This window comes from Schistocerca piceifrons, chromosome X (assembly GCF_021461385.2).
Source record: "Schistocerca piceifrons isolate TAMUIC-IGC-003096 chromosome X, iqSchPice1.1, whole genome shotgun sequence".
NCBI classification, from domain to species: Eukaryota; Metazoa; Arthropoda; class Insecta; order Orthoptera; family Acrididae; genus Schistocerca; species Schistocerca piceifrons.
Window position 1 is genome coordinate 348673919 of NC_060149.1, and position 25138 is coordinate 348699056.

Here is a 25138-nt window from a genome sequence, read left to right on the forward strand (position 1 = left end):
TCCTCACTATTTATTGAATTGTTGAGGAATGAAGATAATACTGTTTTAGAAGTTTTTGTTGGTGTGATATACCCGAAAAATGCAGGCATGTTCAACGCCACTAGAGTTTCTCACATTCATATCGTGTATCACTTTTCTTCTTCCTTGCTTTACACACTGCACAACTTCTGGGGGGTGTTTTCTTGATGGGATTGGGGAGAATAAACCAAACAAAACCTGAAAGTGTTTGCTTAAAACTCGTAAAATATCGAAAGAAATCGTGTGTGGTACTCACCACCAAACAGACCGATTTCTAAACTTTCCAATGGTATATTACGTTCATGCCATCTAGTAACAGCGAAGAAGAAACACTAAGGAGGCGCTATAGCTGCTCGGTCCGTCTCACAGCTAGCAATGTAATGACGGACTTGAAACCTGTGGCTGGCTGTGAGACAGCTGTATAAGCTGTATAATCCAATGGGTTTATGGGGACCTCCATTTAGCAGCTTTTGACAGTAATGTTATTCAACTTTATTACATCTTTTCACGCAATGTGTATGTATTTCTGCATTGAACTGTGTTGCTTCTTGCCACTGACCAGGAAAGTACTTGGGCTCGAACAAACACAAATACACCAAAATCGTGTGAGAAATAATGTAAAGGTCTCTTATTGCACTAGTGATACTCCCGCATCTGCAAAACTCTGCAGTCGTCCGTTAGAGGCACTGCGTATGCCATGCCGCATTGCACTCTGACCTGCCGGTACGCCAGTCGGGACCACTAGGGACGGTGCAGCGTGCCTCTGAAGTTGCGTTTTGTGACATTATTTGTGTATTGAAGCGTCAGATGGGTCGGCGATTGATAATCAATCCTGCTAATGTATTGCGATTGGTTGAGAAGAAGTTACGAAGAACCCTTCTTCGCGAAGATGATATTGGTGTAGAAGACGAATCATTCGCATGTTTTCTGGTGTCTATTATAGCGCAGAAATATGAGCATAAGTTAGAAACAGATACTGTTGTTACACTAACACATAATGATGATGATAGGGATGATAATGACGAACAACTCATTGCAAACGGTAGTGCTACGGCAAGTGCGGGAAGAGGCGATGGAAGCAGTGACAGTGAATACCAACCGTCTCCTAAGAAGAAGGTTAAAGTTGCAAGTATCATCACGGCGTTTGATGACAACACACTCGAGAACATGTACGATGATTATTACGTAAGAGGTTTCGACACATACGACAAGCTTCTGAAAAGATATCCTAAACTGAAGTCTAAAAGCAATATTAAAAACATACTGGATTACGTGGCAAAGAAAAGAGAAGGAAATACAGTTTTCAAAGGAAATCGTACACTGCTGTTCAAGACCATCAAGGAGCGTGTAATGGCGAAATTCGATGAAGCGCGAGAATGCGGTTCCACCGTTCATTATTGGCATTTACAACATTGGGCATTGGACGTAGCCAGAAATCTCGGGTGTACAAACTTTACAGCTTCACTAGGATTTATTACTAATTTGAAAAAGGAGTATAGGATAACATCACGCCGTATCACTATGCTCCAAGCACAAAAAGATAAGGATGACGAAGAAGAGCTGATTGAAAGAGCTCAAACGTTTGTTGCTGACGTCAATGAGCATGTCACGAGAGAAAACATCGATATTAGTTCTGTATGGAACTGTGATCAGTCAGTTCAACTATGAACTTTCTTGTGACAGAACACTATCCACGAAAGGGGAGAGAAACACTGTCGCGGTGTTGCAATCAGTTAACTGTGCAACACATACACAGCTGGCCACCGTAAATGCAACACCAAGAAAGACAAGAGGTAGCACAACAAAATTTATTTTGTAGATAACATGTTGACCAAGTATCAAATGATTACGTTTACAGACGTCTGTGACATGTGGTTCCTGCCAGAATCAGTAGCCAGAGTAGCCGCCATTGTTGGAGATCACCGCTGCCACACGTCTCGGCATTGAGTCAAAGAGACGTTGGATGTGTTCCTGGGGTACAGCAGCCCAAGCAGCTTCCACACGTTGCCAAAGATCATCTGGTGTGGCAGCTAGGGATGTAATCTGGGTCACTCGTTGAGCAACCATGGACCACATGTTTTCTATCGGCGAAAGATCCGGAGAGCGAGCCGGCCAGGGAAGCACTTCAATCTGGTTATTGACGAAGAACCTTTGGACAATGCGTGCCACGTGTGGTCGCGCATTATCCTGTTGAAATACGGCTGTGGCCGAGCCCTGAAGGTAAGGAAGGACAACTGGCTCCAGCACCTCGGATATGTAGCGCCGACTATTTAAAGTACCGGCAATGCGTACTAGAGGCGTGCGAGAGTAATATCCAATACCGCCCCATACCATAATACCCGGTGCAAGACCAGTGTGGCGGTGCATAATGCAGCTGTCCAGCATCCTCTCTCCACGGTGTCTCCACACTGGAATTCGACCATCGTGGTGCTGCAGACAGAAGCGTGCCTCGTCAGTAAAGACAACGTCATTCCATTCTGCCGTCCACATCACACCATTGGCGACGGAGACGTCTGTGGTTCTGCGTCAATGGTAGACGAAGCAATGGACGTCTTGCGGACAGACCACTCTGCTGTAAACGGCGTCGAATGGTACACGCAGACACTGGATGATGCGTTACAGACGCAATGTGCTGTACTATGGTTCGGGATGTCACTGAGCTATCCGTCACTGCCATGCGCACAGTTTGCCTATCAGCACATGCAGTGGTGCACCGAGGTGAATGCGATCGACCACGTTGGTCCGTCGTACCCTCCTGCACCCAACGGTCACATATCCGCATTACAGTTGTTTGGTTTCGTCCAACATGACTAGTGATTTCTCTGTATGATAATCCACAATCTCGGTAAGCCACTATCCTTCATCTGTCGAACTCGGATACTTGATCAAACGATGTTCGCTGTTGTCTACGAGGCATAACTGATCGTCTTGTGAAACAACCACAAGGTAAACACACGTGCCGAACGTACACTCGTCGAAATCGCCAAGCCTTAAATGGCGCTATGAGGTGGCGCCACAGGCGCGCGCGATGTGTGTCTGCGCTGAAATTCTAATCAGTTGCATATCTCATCACTGCAAACCCACGGTGTAAATTTCACTTGATTTGGATGCTTCCTTCAGGGTGTTGCATTTACGGTGGCCAGCAGTGTAGTTACACGAGCGATGTTGCTATATCAATGGACGATTCCACGAATCCAGTGGAAAGTTTGGACCCCGCGTGTCAAGGGAAATAGAAACGCGGTGCCCTCCAAATGTCGTCGTCGATGCAAGTGTGACTGGGAAGATGACGAAACAACATCTGAAGACGTTTTTTCTGTCAGTTTTGAATCCACATTTGTCGAGAAAGTCATTAGTACTTTGTGACTCCTGGTCTGGACATAAGGATGAACGAGTACTACTGGAAGCATCTGGTGGAAAACATGTAGATTTAAAAATCATTCCGCCTAAAACTACAAAATATGCACAACCTCTGGATGTGTATTTCTTCAGGCAATATAAAATATATGCCAAGAGAATGAAAAAGACTTCATTAAACTACGCTCCAGTAATATGCAGCCGAAATTGCACGACAGGTTATCATGAATATGCATTCTGTCATTTACAATCAGTTATCTGCGGGAGTGTACAGACCAATGTTTCGTTACGCGTGGCAGAACGCTGGCTACGATATTGGTGAATCATCCAACAACTTCAAAAGTGTCATTGACGTGGCATTCAACACTGATATAGAATGTGCAAATACGCCATGCGATCAACTTGCATTTCTTCACTGTGCGTTTTGCAGTCATTCGTATTGCTCGGAGCATTTTAATGACATTCCGCATTTACATTTATAGTTAAGATTGCTGCATTGCGTATGGCGTCTACAATTACATCTACAGTGATATCTAGAGCATGACTGCAGAGTTTTGCAGAAAAACGACACCCACCAGCACATTCAGAGGAACATAATGGTCCTGTAACCAAATGTTCATACAGATCTGTTTGTTCGAGCCCAAGTACTTTACTGGTTAGTATGTTTTGTAATATTAGTGACAGAGTTCTTAGTTATTGTGCCATATATTATAACTAGAAAAATTATTCTACGTCGAAGTACATATTTGTACATCGGATTGTGTGCTATAGTTTGAAAACACTTTCACTGAACTGAATACTACTGCATCTAGCAAACTCTAGTTATAGAGGATTCACTAGTAGATCCAATTATGAAAGCTTGTGTGTGTGTGTGTGTGTGTGTGTGTGTATGTGTGTGTGTGTGTGTGTGTGTGTGTGTGTGTGTGTTATTTCCTATCAAATTTTCACTGGTGTGGAAGGATGATTGTAGTGCATTGTATTGTCAGTAGTCCCTGTTACGGGTGTCCGTTACTACGTCCACAAAGGATACTTAATGGCAAGAAGCAACACTATACAAAGCAGAAATACATACTTACGTCATGACCAGATGTAATAAAGCTGACTACCAATTATGTCAAAAGCTGGTAACATGGAGTATTCCATTAAATGTGAGAAAGTATAAAAATGGATGCAATCTAAAGTAAAGCAGAATACTAGCAACAAACTTGTAACACACAGATTAGTAAGCACGAACAAATTTACATGAGTACATACTACACTATCCAATGAAACAGTTTCTATTTTAGTCCTACATGAAACAAAAATAAACATGAAATCAAATACTCCACATAATATTATGGATGCATGCAAAAATAAAGAAGAATATGAGCACATATTCACAATGCAATTCAAAGAGTGAAATATACACAAGAAGTATAATCAGGAACACAGTGTGATGAAATCATCCTCTCTGTATTGTCATGTCAGATGATTTTTTTTAGATTTTGCCATATGCTAAGGTACAATCATTAACACGTGTAATGTATCACGAAGCAAATACCGTCCGCACTGGCGGAATGTTACGTGATACCACGTTCTTATACGTTTGTGACTATTACAGCGCCATCTATCACACAGCGAAAAAAGTGGTCCAACTAAAATATTCATATTTCTTTATGTACTACACGAATACGTAATAAACATGGGGGTTCCTATTTAAAAAAAAAAAACGCCGTTGATATCCGTTTGACCTATGGCAGCGCCATCTAGCGGGCCAACCATAGCGCCATCTGGTTTCCGCCTTCAAGCTAGACAAGTTTCGTTCTTTGTAGTTTTTTCGTTTGACGCTTATTTCGTGAGATATTTGGCCCGATCACGATCAATGGACCACCCTGTATATTAAAGGTTCTTTTTTTACCTTAGTATTACTTAGCATCTGGAGCTTCTATTTTTCAGCGCTGAATTGAATGTTTGGCTTTTCTGGGAGCCTGCAATTGAATGTCCAAAGTTTCTACAAGTGCGACGTGCCTCTTGGGAAATTTCTTGATATTAAGTTTCTCTGTACCTCTCCAGAGTTCTTATTACACCGTCTACCATCTCATAGCAAAAGTTAAGGTCTAATGCAACAGCCTAAAGTTGGCGTGAAAGCGAAACAGTAATCTCAAATACAGGGGTTGTTACCGTCAAAGGTAAGCCATCGTCGAATAGAAACCAGAAGACTTGCACTTTCCGATTGCGGAGAAGGTCCGTCAATTACTTAAAAAAAAGAAAGCTGTACACTATAGTGAAAGAGCTCTTTGAATTGGAGTGCATCAGACTTTGAAGCCAGCGTGTATCATTAAGATTTTGAAACTATTTTTGCCTTCGGATGATTTCAAGGACAGTTCGCTCGATAAGTTCCAACCCTTTTGCTGACTCACTCACTTACAAAACTGGTAATACTACTTACATCTTTCATCATACTGCGAACACTAGGCAAGCTGCTGGCCTCCACGGTAGCTAGGTTTAGTTTATGTTATGCAGAATGCATAAAAGTCGTTAGAAGCAGTAGTTACTTTAATCGAAATTGTACACCACTTAACTTTCAAGACATGTTGGCATCTCCGTCATAACCTTCACATCTCAAATTGTGAACTTGAACGATTTGATCGCTTAATGCAGCACCAGTCAAGTCAATTGCAGACAGGAAGCTTATGAAATCTCCATGCACTGTGCTGTTAGTACATCGAAATACCTGATGCATACACTAAATTGTCCTGCACCACTGGTATCCTATTTCGTCGCCAAGGGTAGCATAATATTTCGCTTCGTCGACTTTGGTTCAAATGGCTCTGAGCACTATGGGACTCAACTGCTGAGGTTATTAGTCCCCTAGAACTTAGAACTAGTTAAACCTAAGTAACCTAAGGACACCACAAACATCCATGCCCGAGGCAGGATTCGAACCTGCGACCGTAGCGGTCTTGCGGTTCCAGACTGCAGCGCCTTTAACCGCACGTCCACTTCGGCCGGCTTCGTCGACTTTGTTGAGTACCTTTCTTATTATGACAGAATGGTAACAATCAATCATCTAATTATGAGCTTTTTTGCTCAGATATGTAGCATTTTGCAGCGCTGTCTCTAATTTTTTTTGGAGAGATGAATCAACTGAGTCAACGCGAAATTTTAAAACGGCTTGAAATTTTCCTTGGCCGATTTCATCACTTCATCTCGGCGGCCTCTTAACGGTATATTTTGTCGATAACATAGTATAATAGTATTTACTATAGGAACCCGCCACACTCTCTTTGATTTAATCATTTTCAGTTTCTCTCCGTTTCGATTAAAATATTGGCAGCCTTTTCAGGGTTTTCATATGAACTTTTGAAATGTGTACCAGACAAAGAAACGACGCACCAAGTAGGAGTTATGTAAATTGCTCACAAATTGGTATTCATCAATGTATCGAAGGAAAATGCAAAACTGTAAACTTTGACTGCCGGTGGATGAATGTGTGACACTGCAGCACAGTTTTACTGCGCAGCTGGCAAGGAGAATAAACACGGGACACGTCAATACTAGGACATAAAATCTTTGCGAGTTTCATTCTGTGGATTCAATTAGACAGCAACTGTACCTCGTAAATGGGCGCGCGAACAGTATACGTAGATATCAGCATTTGAGAAAGGACGTGTAGTTGTTCTTAAAGAAGCTGGTTGGAGTAATCGATGAACTGCTCGACGTTCGGATAGGAACGATGCCACTATTCGATGATGTTGGCAGGAATGGATTAACCATGGCAGAACACGATGTCAAGAAGGAACAGACGACAGAACATGAGGACCGAGCAATCATCAGAACCACGGATTCATCATTATCATAGAAGCAACGTGCAACTGGTGCTTCATTGACCACAAGGACCATCAATAGGCGGCTCACAGAAAGGGGGCTGAGCTCACGGAGCTCCTTGCACCGACTACCATTAACCTCTGTACACCAACAAGCCTGTCTGCAGTGGTGTCAGCCACTTTCTGCCTGGAGTAGAATTGTCTTCAGTGATAAGTCGCGCTTCAAACTAAGCCTTGATGATCAGCAAAGACGTGTCTGGAAACGCCGCGGACAGAGTGGGATACCAACCTGACTCTCACCCGCCATACAGCCCGACAGTTAGGGGTGATGGTCTTGTGTGCCATTTCATTTCATAGCAGGACCCCTTTGGCAGTCATCGCGGCACCCTTACAGCAAAGCTGTAGGCCGACGATATTCTAGGCCTCGTTTTGTTATCCTTCACGGAAAGCCATGCTGGGCTTACATTTCACCAAGACAATTCCCTTCCGCATATAGCGAGAGTTTCTGCTGCTTATCTTCGTGCTTGCTAAACCCTGCCTTGACCAGCAAGGTCGCCGGATCTTTCCCCACTTGAGAATGTTTGGAGCATTACGGGCAGGGCCCTCCAAGCACCTCGGGATTTTGACGATCTATCGCGCCAGTTAGACAGAATTTGGCATGATATCGCTGAGGAGGACATATATCAACTCTTATCAATCAGTGCTAAGCTGTGTAACTGCTTGCTTAAAGGGCCAAAGGTGGACCAATGCGTTGTTGACTTGCTAAATCTGTGAAACGCTTTCTCTTGAATAAATCGTCCAAATGTTCTGAAACTGTAATGGTTTGTTTGTCTGTAGATGCACAGAACATCTACCGATTTCTGTCATATTCAGGATTCTTTTTCATTTTATATTAGAGTGTATTTGCAAAGTGGACGAGTGGCTAAAGATCCTAGCGCTACAGAATGCTTTCCCCTACCACCTGGACCAGAAAATAGTACGCAAGACAAACATTATGCAACATTCTGTTTTTGGCTACAGACAGTATTTCTTTAGCCAATCTAATTGAAACTTTCTTTCTTGTCTACTCTGGATATTCATAATTCGAGGTGGTTCTGAAGACTGTGTCAGATGTTAATACTTTTCCTCATCGCTAAGTGCTTTTCCTGTTACATAAGAAATATCGAAACGATTTTCAGGTCAGGTAATGTATGTACTAGCCACTCCCTATAGCACTGGGTCGGGCTCTGTTAACAGCAGCCAACAAACTGATGCTTGTACACGAAGTAGAGAATCGTGCACGATGATTCACATGGTTCAAATGGCTCTGAGCATTATGGGACTTAACTTCTGAGGTCATCAGTGCCCTAGAACTTAGAACTACTTAAACCTAACTAACCTAAGGACATTACACACATCCATGCCCGAGGCAGGATTCGAACCTGTGACCGTAGCGGTCGCGCGGTTCCAGATTGAGGCGCCTAGAAACACTCGGCCTGCGCGCACGATGAAATCAACAACTTACCAACTAAACTAACTCAGCGGAGCTACTCTACACGGTTATTTAAAAATAGTCAAAATTCCTTTTAATGGGTTAGAATAATACTCAGCAGCTTCGAAATCCCGAAAAAAATCAGCTGCACAAAAGTTACACATCTGATAACCTACTTGACCGAAATGTATGAAATAGCTGGTGCTTTGCGCGATTTCGAAGTAGGTCCGATAGTAAAAGTTGTTCTTATGGATGAGTACTTTAACCTGTAAAAGATTATTTACCGATTTTAGGTAAATAATAGAATATAAAACTATGAAATTCAGAGCAGTTGCAGGCGTGCGAAGAAAGCTAGTTTAAAAAGAATTACAAACCGAAGAAACCCGATGATTTATGTTGTATTACATTATTTACATTAAGTTTCACTTCACACTGTCCCTTGTAGGGCCAGCAGGGAGGAACGAGTGCTCAGACTCGTGTCCACAGGCAGCCACACCACACCTATCGAAAGATCAACGAAATCAACCGAACAAAAAGTCACAAACCCGACTAATCGCGTTTATATGAATTTCATTTAAAACATACAAAATAATCAGAAGGATGCACCTGATGAACGTTTGTGTTGACAATAAGAAGTAGCTGGCATTGTTTTCGGGTAATATTGGTTCATTTTCGCGCGATTCGGCCTCTTCTTCTGCTGTTAAAAAAAAAAGCAAGAAAACCACTCATTGTTTACTGCACACTACTCTCTCATATACCACGCGGGACCCCGTCGCGGGCGGCTCTGCGGCGGTAGCAGTTGGGCGTCGCTGTTGGTGCATCGCCAATGAGTAGCGTGCGAATTAAAGACTCGTTATGTAAACAGCTTCTTAAGTAATTTAAAAGTTGATAACATATTATACCTACTTAATATCTATTACGTTAGGATAAGTAATGAAAATTGTACTAAGAAAGAAGGACAATACGAACTATTGTATCTGGGTAGACCCAGATGCTTTTTTTTGTGTGTGTGGGGGGGGAGGGGGGAACCTTGAGCCCCTTAAACCCCCCCCCCCCCTGCATCCGCAACCGTTGCCACACTTTAAAAAAGTTTATTTATTTTACCACATATGCTGGTTATTACTCCAAATGCATTTCCATGTTTTATACTGTGTGGAATTCTCTTCTAGCAGCAAGCACACGATTCGGACCAGGCGAACTGCAGTGGGCTTCGTTTCCTGGAGCTCAACCTCGTGGACGGAGCCACATATCAGGTCGAGGTTGATCGTATGGTTACTATAGCAACTAAGATGTCACCTTCTTGAGGTTTTCTGTGGAGGCGGCATGCAGTGATGTAGATGGGAATTTTATTCCCGGCTGCTTCCAGCTCAAGGCTGTAAAGCATAGTTGGTTGTGTGTGCGGAGCACGCATAATGCATTTGGTGGTATATGTATTAAATCTGAACCCCGCTGATCATGCAGTATGTATTTTATTATTTTGTATGGCAATGAGAAAGATTCCCACAGGAAGGATATTATAAATGCTTAAGGCTAAGGATATTTTCCCGGCTACTTATAAAGCGTTCTCCTTCATTCTATCCATCTCTTCTACTACGGCATCTACGGAAACACGTTTTCCTTGTCTGAAGCGTATAAAAACGTACACGAAGAATGCAGTTTCAGAAGAAAGACTTTCTTCTTTAGCGAATATTTCAATTCAGAAGGAACTTCTACTGCAGTTAATATAAACACAGCATTCTATGAAGACATCACCGACAAGTTTGCACCCTTTAAGTTCAAAATGGTTCAAATGGCTCTGAGCACTATGCGACTTAACTCCTGAGGTCATCAGTCGCCTAGAACTTAGAACTAATTAAACCTAACTAACCTAAGGACATCACACACATCCATGCCCGAGGCAGGATTCAAACCTGTGACCATAGCGGCAGCTCGGCTCCAGACTGTAGCGCCTAGAACCGCACGGTCACTCCGGCCGGCCACCCTTAAAGGATCCAAGAATTGATTTGGAGTACAACAAAGAAATAAATTCAATTATTTAGATAAGCTTGTATGAATCTAGGTATAGTTTTCTTTCCTGATAGCTCTTCACCTAACTTCCCAGTCACGAGCCGCCACTGTTGTACAATAGGCCTAGGCTTTAGACTTGTACATGCCGAGCAAAGTTGTGAGGGATGGAAAAGTCCAGCCAAAGTTCGACAACCACGTTAGAAAGCTGTTACGAAAGCAAAGAGAGTTTGACTGCAAATTTAAAACCAGCAAAAGGCTCACACAGGAAGGATATTATAAATGCTTAAGGCTAAGGATATTTTCCCGGCTACTTATAAAGCGTTCTCCTTCATTCTATCCATCTCTTCTACTACGGCATCTACGGAAACACGTTTTCCTTGTCTGAAGCGTATAAAAACGTACACGAAGAATGCAGTTTCAGAAGAAAGACTTTCTTCTTTAGCGAATATTTCAATTCAGAAGGAACTTCTACTGCAGTTAATATAAACACAGCATTCTATGAAGACATCACCGACAAGTTTGCACCCTTTAAGTTCAAAATGGTTCAAATGGCTCTGAGCACTATGCGACTTAACTCCTGAGGTCATCAGTCGCCTAGAACTTAGAACTAATTAAACCTAACTAACCTAAGGACATCACACACATCCATGCCCGAGGCAGGATTCGAACCTGTGACCATAGCGGCAGCTCGGCTCCAGACTGTAGCGCCTAGAACCGCACGGTCACTCCGGCCGGCCACCCTTAAAGGATCCAAGAATTGATTTGGAGTACAACAAAGAAATAAATTCAATTATTTAGATAAGCTTGTATGAATCTAGGTATAGTTTTCTTTCCTGATAGCTCTTCACCTAACTTCCCAGTCACGAGCCGCCACTGTTGTACAATAGGCCTAGGCTTTAGACTTGTACATGCCGAGCAAAGTTGTGAGGGATGGAAAAGTCCAGCCAAAGTTCGACAACCACGTTAGAAAGCTGTTACGAAAGCAAAGAGAGTTTGACTGCAAATTTAAAACCAGCAAAAGCCTCACACACAAACAAAAACTAGACGAACCCAAAATCAGCACAGGAGGGCCATGAATGAAGAGTTCAATGAATCTGAAAGTAAAATTCTGTTGACCGATTTGACAGAAAATCCTAAGAAGTTTTGTTCAGATACACTGTGAGCGTAATGAGAATGAAACGGAGGATGACACAGAAAAGGCGGAAATGACTTTTTCTAAAATTGTTTCACAGAGGGAAAGAGCACTGTAGTTCCTTCTTTAAATCGTGGCACAAAATGACAGATGTCGAAATAAGTGACCATGGGATAGAAAGTCTACTGGAATTACTAAACAGAAGAAAGACCAATGGACCTAAAGGAATACCAATTCGATTCTACATAGAGTATGCAAACGAACTTGCCCTCTTCTAGCAGTCTACCGTAGGTCTTTGGAGAAACAAAGCGTTCCTAATGATTGAAATAAAAAAAAAAAAAACACAAGTCACTCCCGTTTTCAAGAAAGGTCGTCGAACAAATACACAGAACTATAGGCCTATATCTCTGACGCCGGTCTGTTGTAGAATTTATGCTCGCGTATTATGACATCTCTGGAGACCGACAATCTCCTGTCTGTAGGAATGAAACAGCTATAATGTGAAACCCAGCTCGCTCTGTTCGTCCACGAGACCCAGAAAGTAGTAAATAGAGGCGCACAAGTGATGCCGTGTTCCTTGACTTCCTGAAGGCGTTTGACAGAATTCCGTAATGCCGCTTAGTGAACAAAATATGATCATACGGAATATCACAGCAATTGCGTGACTGTAGTGACAAGTTTCTAGGAAACAGAACACATCATGTCATTCTCACTGACGAGAAATCTACAGATATAAAAGTAACTTTGGACGCAACGCAAGGAAGTGTTTTAGGACCATTACTTCTCACAGTATATATAAACGACCTAGAAGATAACGTCGGGAGTTCTGTTAGGTTGATCGTGGATGATGTTGTTATAGACAGAGAAGTCATAAAGCTAGAAAACTGTAGCAAAATTGCAGGAGGAACTGCAGAGGATCGGCGCTAGGCCTTGTACATAAACAAATGTAACATATTGCGAATACATAGAAAGACCCATTATTGTATGATTACACAAATGCAGAACAATCACTGGAAAGCGATATGCGTAGGGAGCAATCTGAAGTAGAACTGCTGCATACAGCTACTCTTGGGTACGGCAGATGCCAGACAGACCCATTAGAGGAATTCTTAGGAAATGTAGTCCATCGATAAAGAAGTTGACTTACAAAACACTCGTTTGACCAACACTTGAATTAATCTAAACATCTATATCTGTACTTTGCAAACCACTGCAAAGAACACGCATTGTCATTAGTCTAAGATGTGTGACAAACAGGACTAATAGAGGAAACAGAAAAGATCCAAAGAAAAGCAGATAATTTAGTTACACGTTCATTTAGTAAGCTTGAAAGTGTCAGAGATGCTCAGCCAACAGTCACAGGGACTGCGAGAGAGTAATTTTGGATCACAGTGTAGTTTACTGTTAAAATTCCAAAAGTGCATGTTCCTTGAAGAGTCAACCAATATAGTGCTTCCTCCTATGTTTAGCTCATGAAAAGACCATGAAGATAAAATCAGAAAGATTTGAGCCAACATGGAGGCTAACCAGCAAATGTTCTTCCTACGAACCATTTGTAACTGCAAGAGAAAAAGAGGGAAGTGTCACTGGTACACGAAGTACCCTCCACCAAACATGATGAGGGTGCTTGCAGAATATAGTGTAGATGTCGACAATAACCCCTCAGGTTACTTGGTGCCCTTATGACAGCTGGGTCATTTCATGGCACTCATATACTGTTCCAGTAGCAGGGGTTGATGTATGGTCTGCTGCTCAGACAGACAGCTCCACATGCTAACTCCTTACGGACTACGCGCATCTGTGTTGGCACTCCTGATGCATCGAGCTGGGTCACCTGTCAAACCACCACATGTCTAGCCACACCTGTCTTTCGTGTCTCACTATCCTATCCAAACTGTGAATAACGTAAAAGACAAATGACTTGGATCATCTCCATCTGCTTCCCAATCTCTCTTAGTTGGTGCTCATATTTCATGTGAATGTCGTAACAATGAGAAAATTGGGATTAAGGAAGCAGGCAGGTGTGTTCTGAGTCTTTCTTCTCTCACTAAATTTACAAATTTGGCGGGACAGGGTCTGAGTGATAACGGTAGAAAATTTTCTTTACCAGGGGATAAAACTCTCATAACACTGACTCATGTAAGATGTTGCCGTGACAGAGCTTGTATAATACAATTCTTCTGTTTTGACTACAAATAATGTTTTAATCACTTTTTACGCATTTCGGCCACTGGGCCGTCCTCAAAGGACAAAGCTATTTAAAAACAATGTTTGATCTCGGGAGCAACAGTTGAAACACTATGTAGTTTAAGTTTTGCACAGAATGGCATTACACCATACGAGAGGCAACATGTATTAAATTTAAGTCTGATAATGTTTCTTGTAATGCCTCTATTGCACATGTTTTAGCGCTTAATTTTTTAATTGCCTGCCCAGAGAGAATCTTGGAAATATATTGCATAAAAACACCATGAGATACAGCAGCCATGTTGCTCTTCAACAACATATACTGAGGTGACAAAAGTCATGAGATACTATCTAATATCATACCAGACTTCCTTTGGCCTGGTGTAGTGCAGCAACTTGACATGGGATAGCCTCAACAAGTCATTGGAAGTCCCCTGCAGAAATACTGAGCCATGCTGCCACTACAGCTTGCCATATTTGCGAAAGTGTTGCCAATGCAGGATTTAGTGCATGAACTGATCTCTTGACTGTATCCTATAAAAATTCAATGGGATTCATGTCATCTGGGTGGTCAAATCATTCGCCTGAATTGTCCAGAATGCTCTTCAAACCAATCGCAAAAAAATGTGGCCCAGTAACATGGTGCATTGTCACTCACAAAAATTCCATCATTGTTTGGGAATATAAAGTCCATGAATGGCTGCAAATGGTCTCGAACTAGCTACACTTAGCCATTATCAGTCAATGATTGGTTTAGTTGGACCAGAGAACCCAGTCTGTTCCATGCAAGCACAGCCCACACCATTATGGAACCACCACCAACTTCCACAGCACTTGACAACTTGGATCCATGGCTTCATGGGGTCTGCACCACATTCAAACGCTACTGTCAGCTCTTGCCGGCTGATATCGGGAAACATCGGAGCAGGCCATGGTCGTCCAGACTTCTAGGGTCTAATTGGCTGCCATAGCCCACTAATGCCATATTTCACCACACTGTCCCAATGAATATGTTCTTTATACATCATACATTGATTACTGTTGTTATTTCACATAGTGTTGCTCATCTGTTAGCACTGACAACCCTACGCAAACGTCACTGCCCTCAGTCATTAAGTGGATACCATCGGCCACTGTGTTGTCCATGGTGAGAGGGGTTGCCTGAAATTTGGTATTGTCAGGACACTCGTGACACTGTGGATCTCGGAATGTTGGATTATATAACGATTTACAAAATGGAATGTCCAACGCTTCTAGCTCCAACCACCATTCCACGTTAAAAGCCTGTTAATTTCTGTTGTGTGATCATAATCACATCAGAAACATTTTCACATCAATTAGCGTAGTACAAATGACAGCTTAGCCAGTGCACCGCCCTTCTACATCTACATCTACATTTATACTCCGCAAGCCACTCAACGGTGTGTGGCGGAGGGCACTGTACGTGTCACTGTCATTACCTCCCTTTCCTGTTCCAGTCGCGTATGGTTCGGGGGAAGAACGACTGTCTGAAAGCCTCCGTGCGCGCTCTAATCTCTCTAATTTTACATTCGTGATCTCCTCGGGAGGTATAAGTAGGGGGAAGCAATATATTCGATACCTCATCCAGAAACGCACCCTCTCGAAACCTGGACAGCAAGCTACACCGCGATGCAGAGCGCCTCTCTTGCAGAGTCTGCCACTTGACTTTATTAAACATCTCCGTAACGCTATCACGGTTACCAAATAACCCTGTGACGAAACGCGCCGCTCTTCTTTGGATCTTCTCTATCTCCTCCGTCAGACCGATCTGGTACGGATCCCACACTGATGAGCAATACTCAAGTATAGGTCGAACGAGTGTTTTGTAAGCCACCTCCTTTGTTGATGGACTACATTTTCTAAGCACTCTCCCAATGAATCTCAACCTGGTACCCGCCTTACCAACAATTAATTTTATATGATCATTCCACTTCAAATCGTTCCGCACGCATACTCCCAGATATTTTACAGAAGTAACTGCTACCAGTGTTTGTTCCGCTATCATATAATCATACAATAAAGGATCCTTCTTTCTATGTATTCACAATACATTACATTTGTCTATGTTAAGGGTCAGTTGCCACTCCCTGCACCAAGTGCTTATCCGCTGCAGATCTTCCTGCATTTCGCTACAATTTTCTAATGCTGCAACTTCTCTGTATACTACACCATCCGCATGGAACTTCCGACACTATCTACTAGGTCATTTATACACTCCTGGAAATTGAAATAAGAACACCGTGAATTCATTGTCCCAGGAAGGGGAAAATTTATTGACACATTCCTGGGGTCAGATACATCACATGATCACACTGACAGAACCACAGGCACATAGACAAAGGCAACAGAGCATGCACAATGTCGGCACTAGTACAGTGTATATCCACCTTTCGCAGCAATGCAGGCTGCTATTCTCCCATAGAGACGATCGTAGAGATGCTGTATGTAGTCCTGTGGAACGGCTTGCCATGCCATTTCCACCTGGCGCCTCAGTTGGACCAGCGTTCGTGCTGGACGTGCAGACCGCGTGAGACGACGCTTCATCCAGTCCCAAACATGCTCAATGGGGGACAGATCCGGAGATCTTGCTGGCCAGGGTAGTTGACTTACACCTTCTAGAGCACGTTGGGTGGCACGGGATACATGCGGACGTGCATTGTCCTGTTGGAACAGCAAGTTCCCTTGCCGGTCTAGGAATGGTAGAATGATGGGTTCGATGACGGTTTGGATGTACCGTGCACTATTCAGTGTCCCCTCGACGATCACCAGTGGTGTACGGCCAGTGTAGGAGATTGCTCCCCACACCATGATGCCGGGTGTTGGCCCTGTGTGCCTCGGTCGTATGCAGTCCTGATTGTGGCGCTCACCTGCACGGCGCCAAACACGCATACGACCATCATTGGCACCAAGGCAGAAGCGACTCTCATCGCTGAAGACGACACGTCTCCATTCGTCCCTCCATTCACACCTGTCGCGACACCACTGGAGGCGGGCTGCACGATGTTGGGGCGTGAGCGGAAGACGGCCTAACGGTGTGCGGGACCGTAGCCCAGCTTCATGGAGACGGTTGCGAATGGTCCTCGCCGATACCCCAGGAGCAACAGTGTCCCTAATTTGCTGGGAAGTGGCGGTGCGGTCCCCTACGGCACTGCGTAGGATCCTACGGTCTTGGCGTGCATCCGTGCGTCGCTGCGGTCCGGTCCCAGGTCGACGGGCACGTGCACCTTCCGCCGACCACTGGCGACAACATTGATGTACTGTGGAGACCTCACGCCCCACGTGTTGAGCAATTCGGCGGTACGTCCACTCGGCCTCCCGCATGCCCACTATACGCCCTCGCTCAAAGTCCGTCAACTGCACATACGGTTCACGTCCACGCTGTCGCGGCATGCTACCAGTGTTAAAGACTGCGATGGAGCTCCGTATGCCACGGCAAACTGGCTGACACTGACGGCGGCGGTGCACAAATGCTGCGCAGCTAACGCCATTCGACGGGCAACACCGCGGTTCCTGGTGTGTCCGCTGTGCCGTGCGTGTGATCATTGCTTGTACAGCCCTCTCGCAGTGTCTGGAGCAAGTATGGTGGGTCTGACACACCGGTGTCAATGTGTTCTTTTTTCCATTTCCAGGAGTGTATATATTATGAAAAGCAATGGTCCCATAACACTCCCCTGTGGCACGCCAGAGGTTACTTTAACGTCTGTAGACGTCTCTCCATTGATAACAACATGCTGTGTTCTGTTTGCTAAAAACTCTTCAATCCAGCCACACAGCTGGTCTGATATTCCGTAGGCTCTTACTTTGTTTATCAGGCGACAGTGCGGAACTGTATCGAACGCCTTCCGGAAGTCAAGAAAAATAGCATCTACCTGGGAGCCTGTATCTAATATTTTCTGGGTCTCATGAACAAATAAAGCGAGTTGGGTCTCACACGATCACTGTTTCCGGAATCCATGTTGATTCCTACATAGTAGATTCTGGGTTTCCAAAAACGACATGATACTCGAGCAAAAAACATGTTCTAAAATTCTACAACAGATCGTACTTTGTGTATGCAATACTACTACCATCTGGACATGTGTACTGCTATCCACTGACTTTTGTCACCTCACTGTAATAGTCCTATCTTGACAACAATCATTTATGAATAACACATTGTTATGACATAAAATTTCATGAATGGTCACATGATATTGTTGTATGCACTGGCCAACACTTAGTTTAAGCAGCGCACAAGCTGGTCAGCTTATGTTCTTGTGTTGTAATTATAGTGTATTTCTTAGTTTCACTGTGCACCAATTTGTCCACTATGACTATCATGTAGAAAACATATTGGGAGGTAGTAGTGAGTATCCAAACTTTCTGGGAAAGGTTACAAAGTGGGTTATAGGTGGCACACTGTATGTAATTTGGCCAAAAAAAATTTTTTAGACAGAAAAACAAACAATGGGACAGGGTCCCATCTGTTGTCATTATGAACACAACTGCTAGGAATTATATATACTTCTAATAGAAACTGCTTTCTAAGGGACAAAGCGTTCATGTCTTTCTTACAACACATTATGAACTACCGGTATGTTTTATTTAGCACATCTGTTCACTTAGCATACCACCAGTTTCATTGTGCTGTATTGTATTGTACTTTTACTGGTCCAGATTTAACAAGCAGTAGGCCCTAAAGGTTGTACAGACAACTGAATAGGTCTATATAAGATACAGTAAAGTAATACACCAGACTTGAAGTAATTGTGGGGGAAGGGCTGCAAAACAAGTTGAGTAAAGCCAGACAGTATGTTGAAAAATTTGATGTAGTTGTGGACATTCCCACGGAGATGCAAAGCTGCAAAAAAGAATGTGTACTATATATATTAGGCGTAAGAAATTCTCTCATCCTGTGTTAAGAACAAACGTTTTTCGTGTTCCACTAATGAGCGAGTACAGGGTTCGAAGTGCAGGCAGCCCAAAAAAGTCGAAAAAAAATTCAGTGTCAGAGGAAACTGCTCAGAAAAATCTATTGACCAAAAAACTGTCAATGGAAACTCATTACCACCATGTACAGTACTATTAGAAGTAAAAATTGTATTAGTGCAACAAATGATGAAATTAAATGCAGTGCAGAAAACCAGACAGTGAATAAGAAAGAAGAAACATACGTACTATCAATGAGTCATGGTAGGGGACTAGCCACAGTCCTACCTGATATTAAGTCAGAATATAAAGTGAATAGAATTTGAAAGCCTGGAGCTCGATTACAAGAAGTGCTGAAAAACCGTGAAACTGCAGTAAAAAGTGATGTAAACTGTGTCATAATCAGAGAAGGAAATGATGTATATAAAAATAAAAGCAGCCTTATTGAAGGAGCACTGATAACACCATACGTAATTCTTATAACACACTACCATCATCTGAAAATAATATTGCTCATATAAGTAGAGCATCCCCATAAAATGATCCCATAACTCATTATTGAATGAAAATGTGCAGAAAAAACTAGTTTCTTCATTTTTAAATTACGTATGGCAGTAGGAATTGAAACATAGCCGAACTAATGCACTAAAATAATTCCAGGCCACAGTCCTCCAATTAAAGTTGTGATCCAAAACAGTGAACACTTTCTATTTCTTGTACTTCATTGTTTCAGTAGACTATTTCTGTAGCTTGTAGAGTTATATGAGATGTACTGAACTGAATGTACTCAACATAGCACAAATATCATTACATTGCATTGCATTTGTGTTAAAACAACTGCTGACGTTTTCTAATCTTTCAACAGCTGCCTTTTCCTTAGGAAATTGATATTACCTCTTATTTCTACACTTATATCATCTACAGAAAATAATAAAATTTGTACTTTTTCAAACTGCAAATGAAGGATTGTTTATGTACTGGTAGATCAGAAACAACAGAGGACCCAAACTTGAACCTTACAGTACACCATGTCTGATTGGTTCTAATTCTGAATGCCTATTGTTAAGTGACTGACAGGCAACAGATACACATTGCTTTCTGTCATTCACATAAGATAAAAACCAGGAATACACATTGCTTTCTGTCATTCACATAAGATAAAAACCAGGAACCTGCTGTGTCTACTACTTCATAATATTTAAGCATTTCCTTGGGAATACTATGGTTCCCTTAGCTAAGTCACAAAATTTCCCAATGGTAGTAGCTTCTATTTTACTGATTCTAGTATATTGTATACCAAGGAAAAGACTGAACATTATTTTCAGTTAATCCTATGCTGAAATGAGTGCACATCTGCTGAACTCCTTGGCATACATTTTGAGACTAAATTTACTTCAAATAGTCACACGGACGGTATATCTATAATTCTGTCACTTGTTATTTATTTGTTGGGGAAACAATGCACATATGTTTTTAAACAACTATCACTGAGTTCCTATTATGATATCTTCCACTTTCATTTAAAATAAGGTATTGATTTTAGGGTGATTCTCCCTGAGGAAGAAAAAAAAGAAGAGAGAAAAATTGAGAGGGAGAGAAAGGGGGGAGGGGGGGAGCATCTGTTTGAACAAGACCAACAGGTGCACATCTGGAATTTCCATGACTAAAATACCTTATAGGCCTTATTCCACACAGTTAAATATATTAACAGTTTATTTCTCTCCATATGCAGTTACCTCTTGCATATAGAAGTAAATTATAGAAGGAATAGCCTAAGGCAACCTGTACACCAAGATAATTCTTGTCAAACATTAAAAATAGAAATACATACAACTCAACTAAATAAAATAGAGTGTACTTACAAATGTCTAGGCATCCTTTGCATGCAGATGCTTGAAAATGGACAAATAAATAAACAAACAAAAGTGTTTACAACTTATATGATCTTCTAATTTAAAAAAAAATACTGGCAATAATAAGACAGATTGGTAATTTGGAATAGTGTCTTGCCCCCTTTTTTTGTGAAGTTGCAGAAAACAGAACGCTTGTCTCTCTAGGAAAAGATTAGTTGCATAAGTAAGCCAATATATTACTAATTGTAAGCTCAGCTGAACAACATTTCATTATTTTACTTTTGATTTCTTCATAACCACTTGACCATTTATTTGTAAGAGAATTAATAAAATTTGGAAACTTATTTTGGAAATGTAGGAGGATGCTGAATTTTATGTAACTTGTTTTGGAAAGTACTCTATGGAAATATTCAAACCTAATCTATCTGTTATTGGCCAAATAAATTTATGCAGAATTCCTCATTTTTTAAAGAAATTGCTCCATTTTCTGGATTCTTTTCTCCTGTCTCATTTTTTGGTGGGTTCCAAACAGTTCTTATCTTGTTCTTTAAGGAGCTTATTTTTTATTGATAATACATACCATTTGGCACTCAGATGACTTTACTTGGACTTTTACAGCACAGTTTGAAATGGGCTTTAATCCTATCATCATCCATGTCCCTTGATGACTAGTAGAGTTTTCTCGTAGTTCTGCATGATATTCTGATTACATATGTAACCCAAGGTTCAGATGCATTTAATCTGCTTCCATATTTTAATTTCTTAGGAATGCAGTTTCTATTAGTAGCCTATTACAATGTTACAGAATACATTATGTTTTTCATTAACACCAGGAATGTTGTACATATCTTTCCAGTTTGTATCTGACAATTTCTTGTCCATTTATCACCCTTGTATTTTCCAATTATTTTTATTTATGTGGTGCACTCTGATATTAAACATCAGCAATTGACTATAATATTCTGAGAGGCCATTAACTATGGGAATTTCAATAGCACTTTGTAATCTCAATGCATCTATAAAAATGTGGTCAGTAGCAGTAGTGCTCATTCCCATAATTCTTGTTGCAAATTGCATAAAGGAGCTGGATCACATAAAATGGCAAGGAACTTAAGTAAAGCTCTAGAACAGGTGTTCTCTGAAAAATTATATTTCCACATAATATTACCTTATTTTGCTTGGAAGTCAAGAAGTTTAATAATGCATCAATATTTCATAAATAATTCAAAATTAACAGATGGAGTCCTGTATGCTATTATTATTATTATTAACTTTCCAAGAAAATCTACTTTTGCAGCATAAGTTTTAAAACACTGATCACTGTAAAGTATATGGGTATCAGTGTTTTTATAGTTTCATGCCTTCTTAATGTAACTGGCATCTCCTCCTTTCTCCATGCTTGACCTGCAGTTATTTCTGCCCATATTCAGCATTCCTGTATCAATGGTCAAAGGATGTTCGGAAAATCATATTACATCTACATGATCTGTGTCAACCTGTTCAAGAGCCTTCATGAGGAATCCTTTCTAATCACTCACAGTCCTGAAACCCTTAGTTAGTTCAGATTTACTGATGACATATTTATGATTTGGAGACCCACTGAAGACATCCCACTGTCATTCATTCAAAATCTTAACACCGGTCTACCACCCGTTTTATATTGTCCTCCTTGGCCCCTAGAGCCACCTTCACTTCACTGATGGCCACTTTCAGACTATTTAAATTAAACCCATCACTCACCAGAAGTACATCGACTCTGCAGCTGCTACCCGTCTTATATAAAAAACGTCTCACTTCCCTCCCCCATACAGACTGGCAACCAGTGGATACCAAATTTTCAGTGACAAGCAAGTCTTTTCCTAGGGTACTGAGGATCGTACTGAAGCATCAGCAGAGTATATCAACCCTTCCAACCCTGACTTAAACAGAACTCCTCTACCCCTATTCAGTTGTCCACCAAAATTATGCAGTATCTTTGTGTGTCCTTATGGCCATCTTGTTTTCAATCCCTTGACCTCTGGGTGACATTCCTGTATAAGACCCAGATGCAAGACTTGTCCTATACATCTGCCAACCATTCCTAGACCAATTCTATCACTGGCATCACTCATCACAACTAGAGCCACACATGGAAGCAGTCACAGCATATAACTATGTTGAAAGTACTATGCAGCATTCTATGTAGATATGAGCACTAAACTATCCACTCACATGAACAGAAATTGTCAAACCATGACTGAAAGTTAGCATGCTATGCAAGTGGTTGTCCTCAGCATTTGTTTTACAAGCCATGCTACTTGGATTCTTGCCAACAGCCTTAAGTTTTTCTGAATGTTGTGGGTGGGAAATCTCCCTTCTACATATCATTCATTCCAGTTAAGATTTCAATATTTGCTAACTCTTGTGCCACACTTGTCCTCCTTCTCTTCTCCCTTCATGTTATCAACTAATTTCACCAATTGTTCCCATAACATGCTCTTACTTTTCCTGTTTCCTCTATCTACTACTCCATCCTTACTCATAACTTTGAACCTTTCGATATCTCCTATATATATCTACGAGTTTGTATTGTTACCCCAGTACTCTCCCATTTTCCTCTCTGTTTTCATCCTGGCACACCTATCCCTAACTTGACCTTGCAAAACAGTTACATGTTCCATCCCAGCACTATCTTTCATAACCCCCCCCACCCCACCTACTGTACCATTCATCCATCTCCTCACTCTACATATATCTCTGTTCCCCCACCACTTATCCCATTTGACATCATTGCTGACCTCATTTAGATAAACAGCATTGCAATACAAGAGCCTGTGCTGAGTTGAGCATGTGCATTGGTAGTCCTAATAAAGGGCATTCTCCAAAAATAAAGCATTTTTGTCTTTTATAAGCAATTACCTACTGTTCAGAATTGCTTCTATTTGGCGGGCAGTGTTCTATCCTACATACATACTATCTCTATTCCTGGATTTTCAGTTACTGATATTGCATGTACATGCACAGTTGTACATTATATGTAGATCTGAGTGTATATGTGTATTGATTTTAGGAATATAATAAGGAGAAAGTTAATATCTTTCCATCAAGTGATGCTAGAGTATGTGTAACAATTCTGTGTGTCATAGCTCAATGATTTGGGTTTAAGTACACCCCTGTGAATCAAATACACAGCTGTATGAATACCATTATTATGATGAATTATGAATGCAGATTTACCGTTTGGAAGAGGAACATATATCCTTTTCTCAAATCTTCGGTGAAATGCCTCATCAATGTTCCATGGATGGTTGGTTGCTGCTAGTACCATTATCACCTTGTTATCTGAACTGAAAAATTTTTGAGAGCCCTTGTGTTATTTCTGTATGATGGAGGAATTACACACACACACACACACACACACACACACACACACACACATGCACACACCTAAGAAATGCTCATAGACTTGATGCACGTGCAGACACATGAAAAGACAAATGGACAGGTATGATATTTACTGCACTATGGCTATAATGCCCTTTAAGACCTGATTTAAAGATTGTTATGTATCCATATTTGATCTTCAGCTGTACCCTGATCAGAAGATTTATATTTGTTATCATTGGAAGAATTATATGCAAGGTAAAAGTGAAGTTTTTGTGTGCTTGGAGGCTTTATTTAATATATGTGCAATGTAACTTGGCATTTTACATGGGGGATGCAGGAAGCAGAGGAGTAGGTATAATCCTCTCCATTACTCCTAGCACAGTGTAAAAGGTTACAGTGCACATTTTGTAGTGACAATTCTTCTTGTTAGTTTGATCACATGGTCAAAGAGAATTACATGTAGCAAAGTATGCTACATTTGCATCACTGTGTAAAAACGCTTCTTGTGTTCCAATACTGATTTAGAGATGGCTGTAGATCACACTTGAAATCAATAATTGTATAAACACAATCAGTGATTACTGTCCGGTATAATAAAAGACAGAAAAATAACTAATTTTTTCAGTCATTGCCCTACAATTATCTTTTATTTCACAAAAGATGCACACTGTTTACTTATTGGTTTTAACCTATATTTATTAATACATAATATATTTCCATAGAAACATTGAAATTAAAAAATGAAATCAGTTAATTAACTCAGTTCCTGCAAAATCATTTTTCTATTGTGACAACAGAAAAATTGTAACAGACTAGTACTTGAACCTGGATTTAAATTAGACTCATAAATAATAATACAGTAGTAACTTGATTAATGAATCTGTTTCATAGTTTTCAATGTTTCCATGGATGTTAACGTCCTTGGGTTGGTGGTACAGGGTACAATGTCCATTACCCCTGTGATGCTGCTACCACGTATGCCTTGGAAGAATCTCTTGTTGTAATGTTCAGAAGA

At 41.4% G+C, this 25138-nt stretch overlaps 1 protein-coding gene across 1 annotated transcript in view; it reads right to left on the reverse strand.

Annotated features, from left to right (window-relative positions):
• LOC124721954 (katanin p60 ATPase-containing subunit A-like 1) overlaps positions 1–25138 on the reverse strand; it is a 210563-nt gene that overhangs the window by 9764 nt on the left and 175661 nt on the right. The window contains exon 8 of the mRNA XM_047247120.1: positions 23974–24083. Within this exon, the coding sequence (XP_047103076.1) occupies positions 23974–24083 (110 nt within the window). The remainder of the gene's footprint in view (positions 1–23973; positions 24084–25138) is intronic.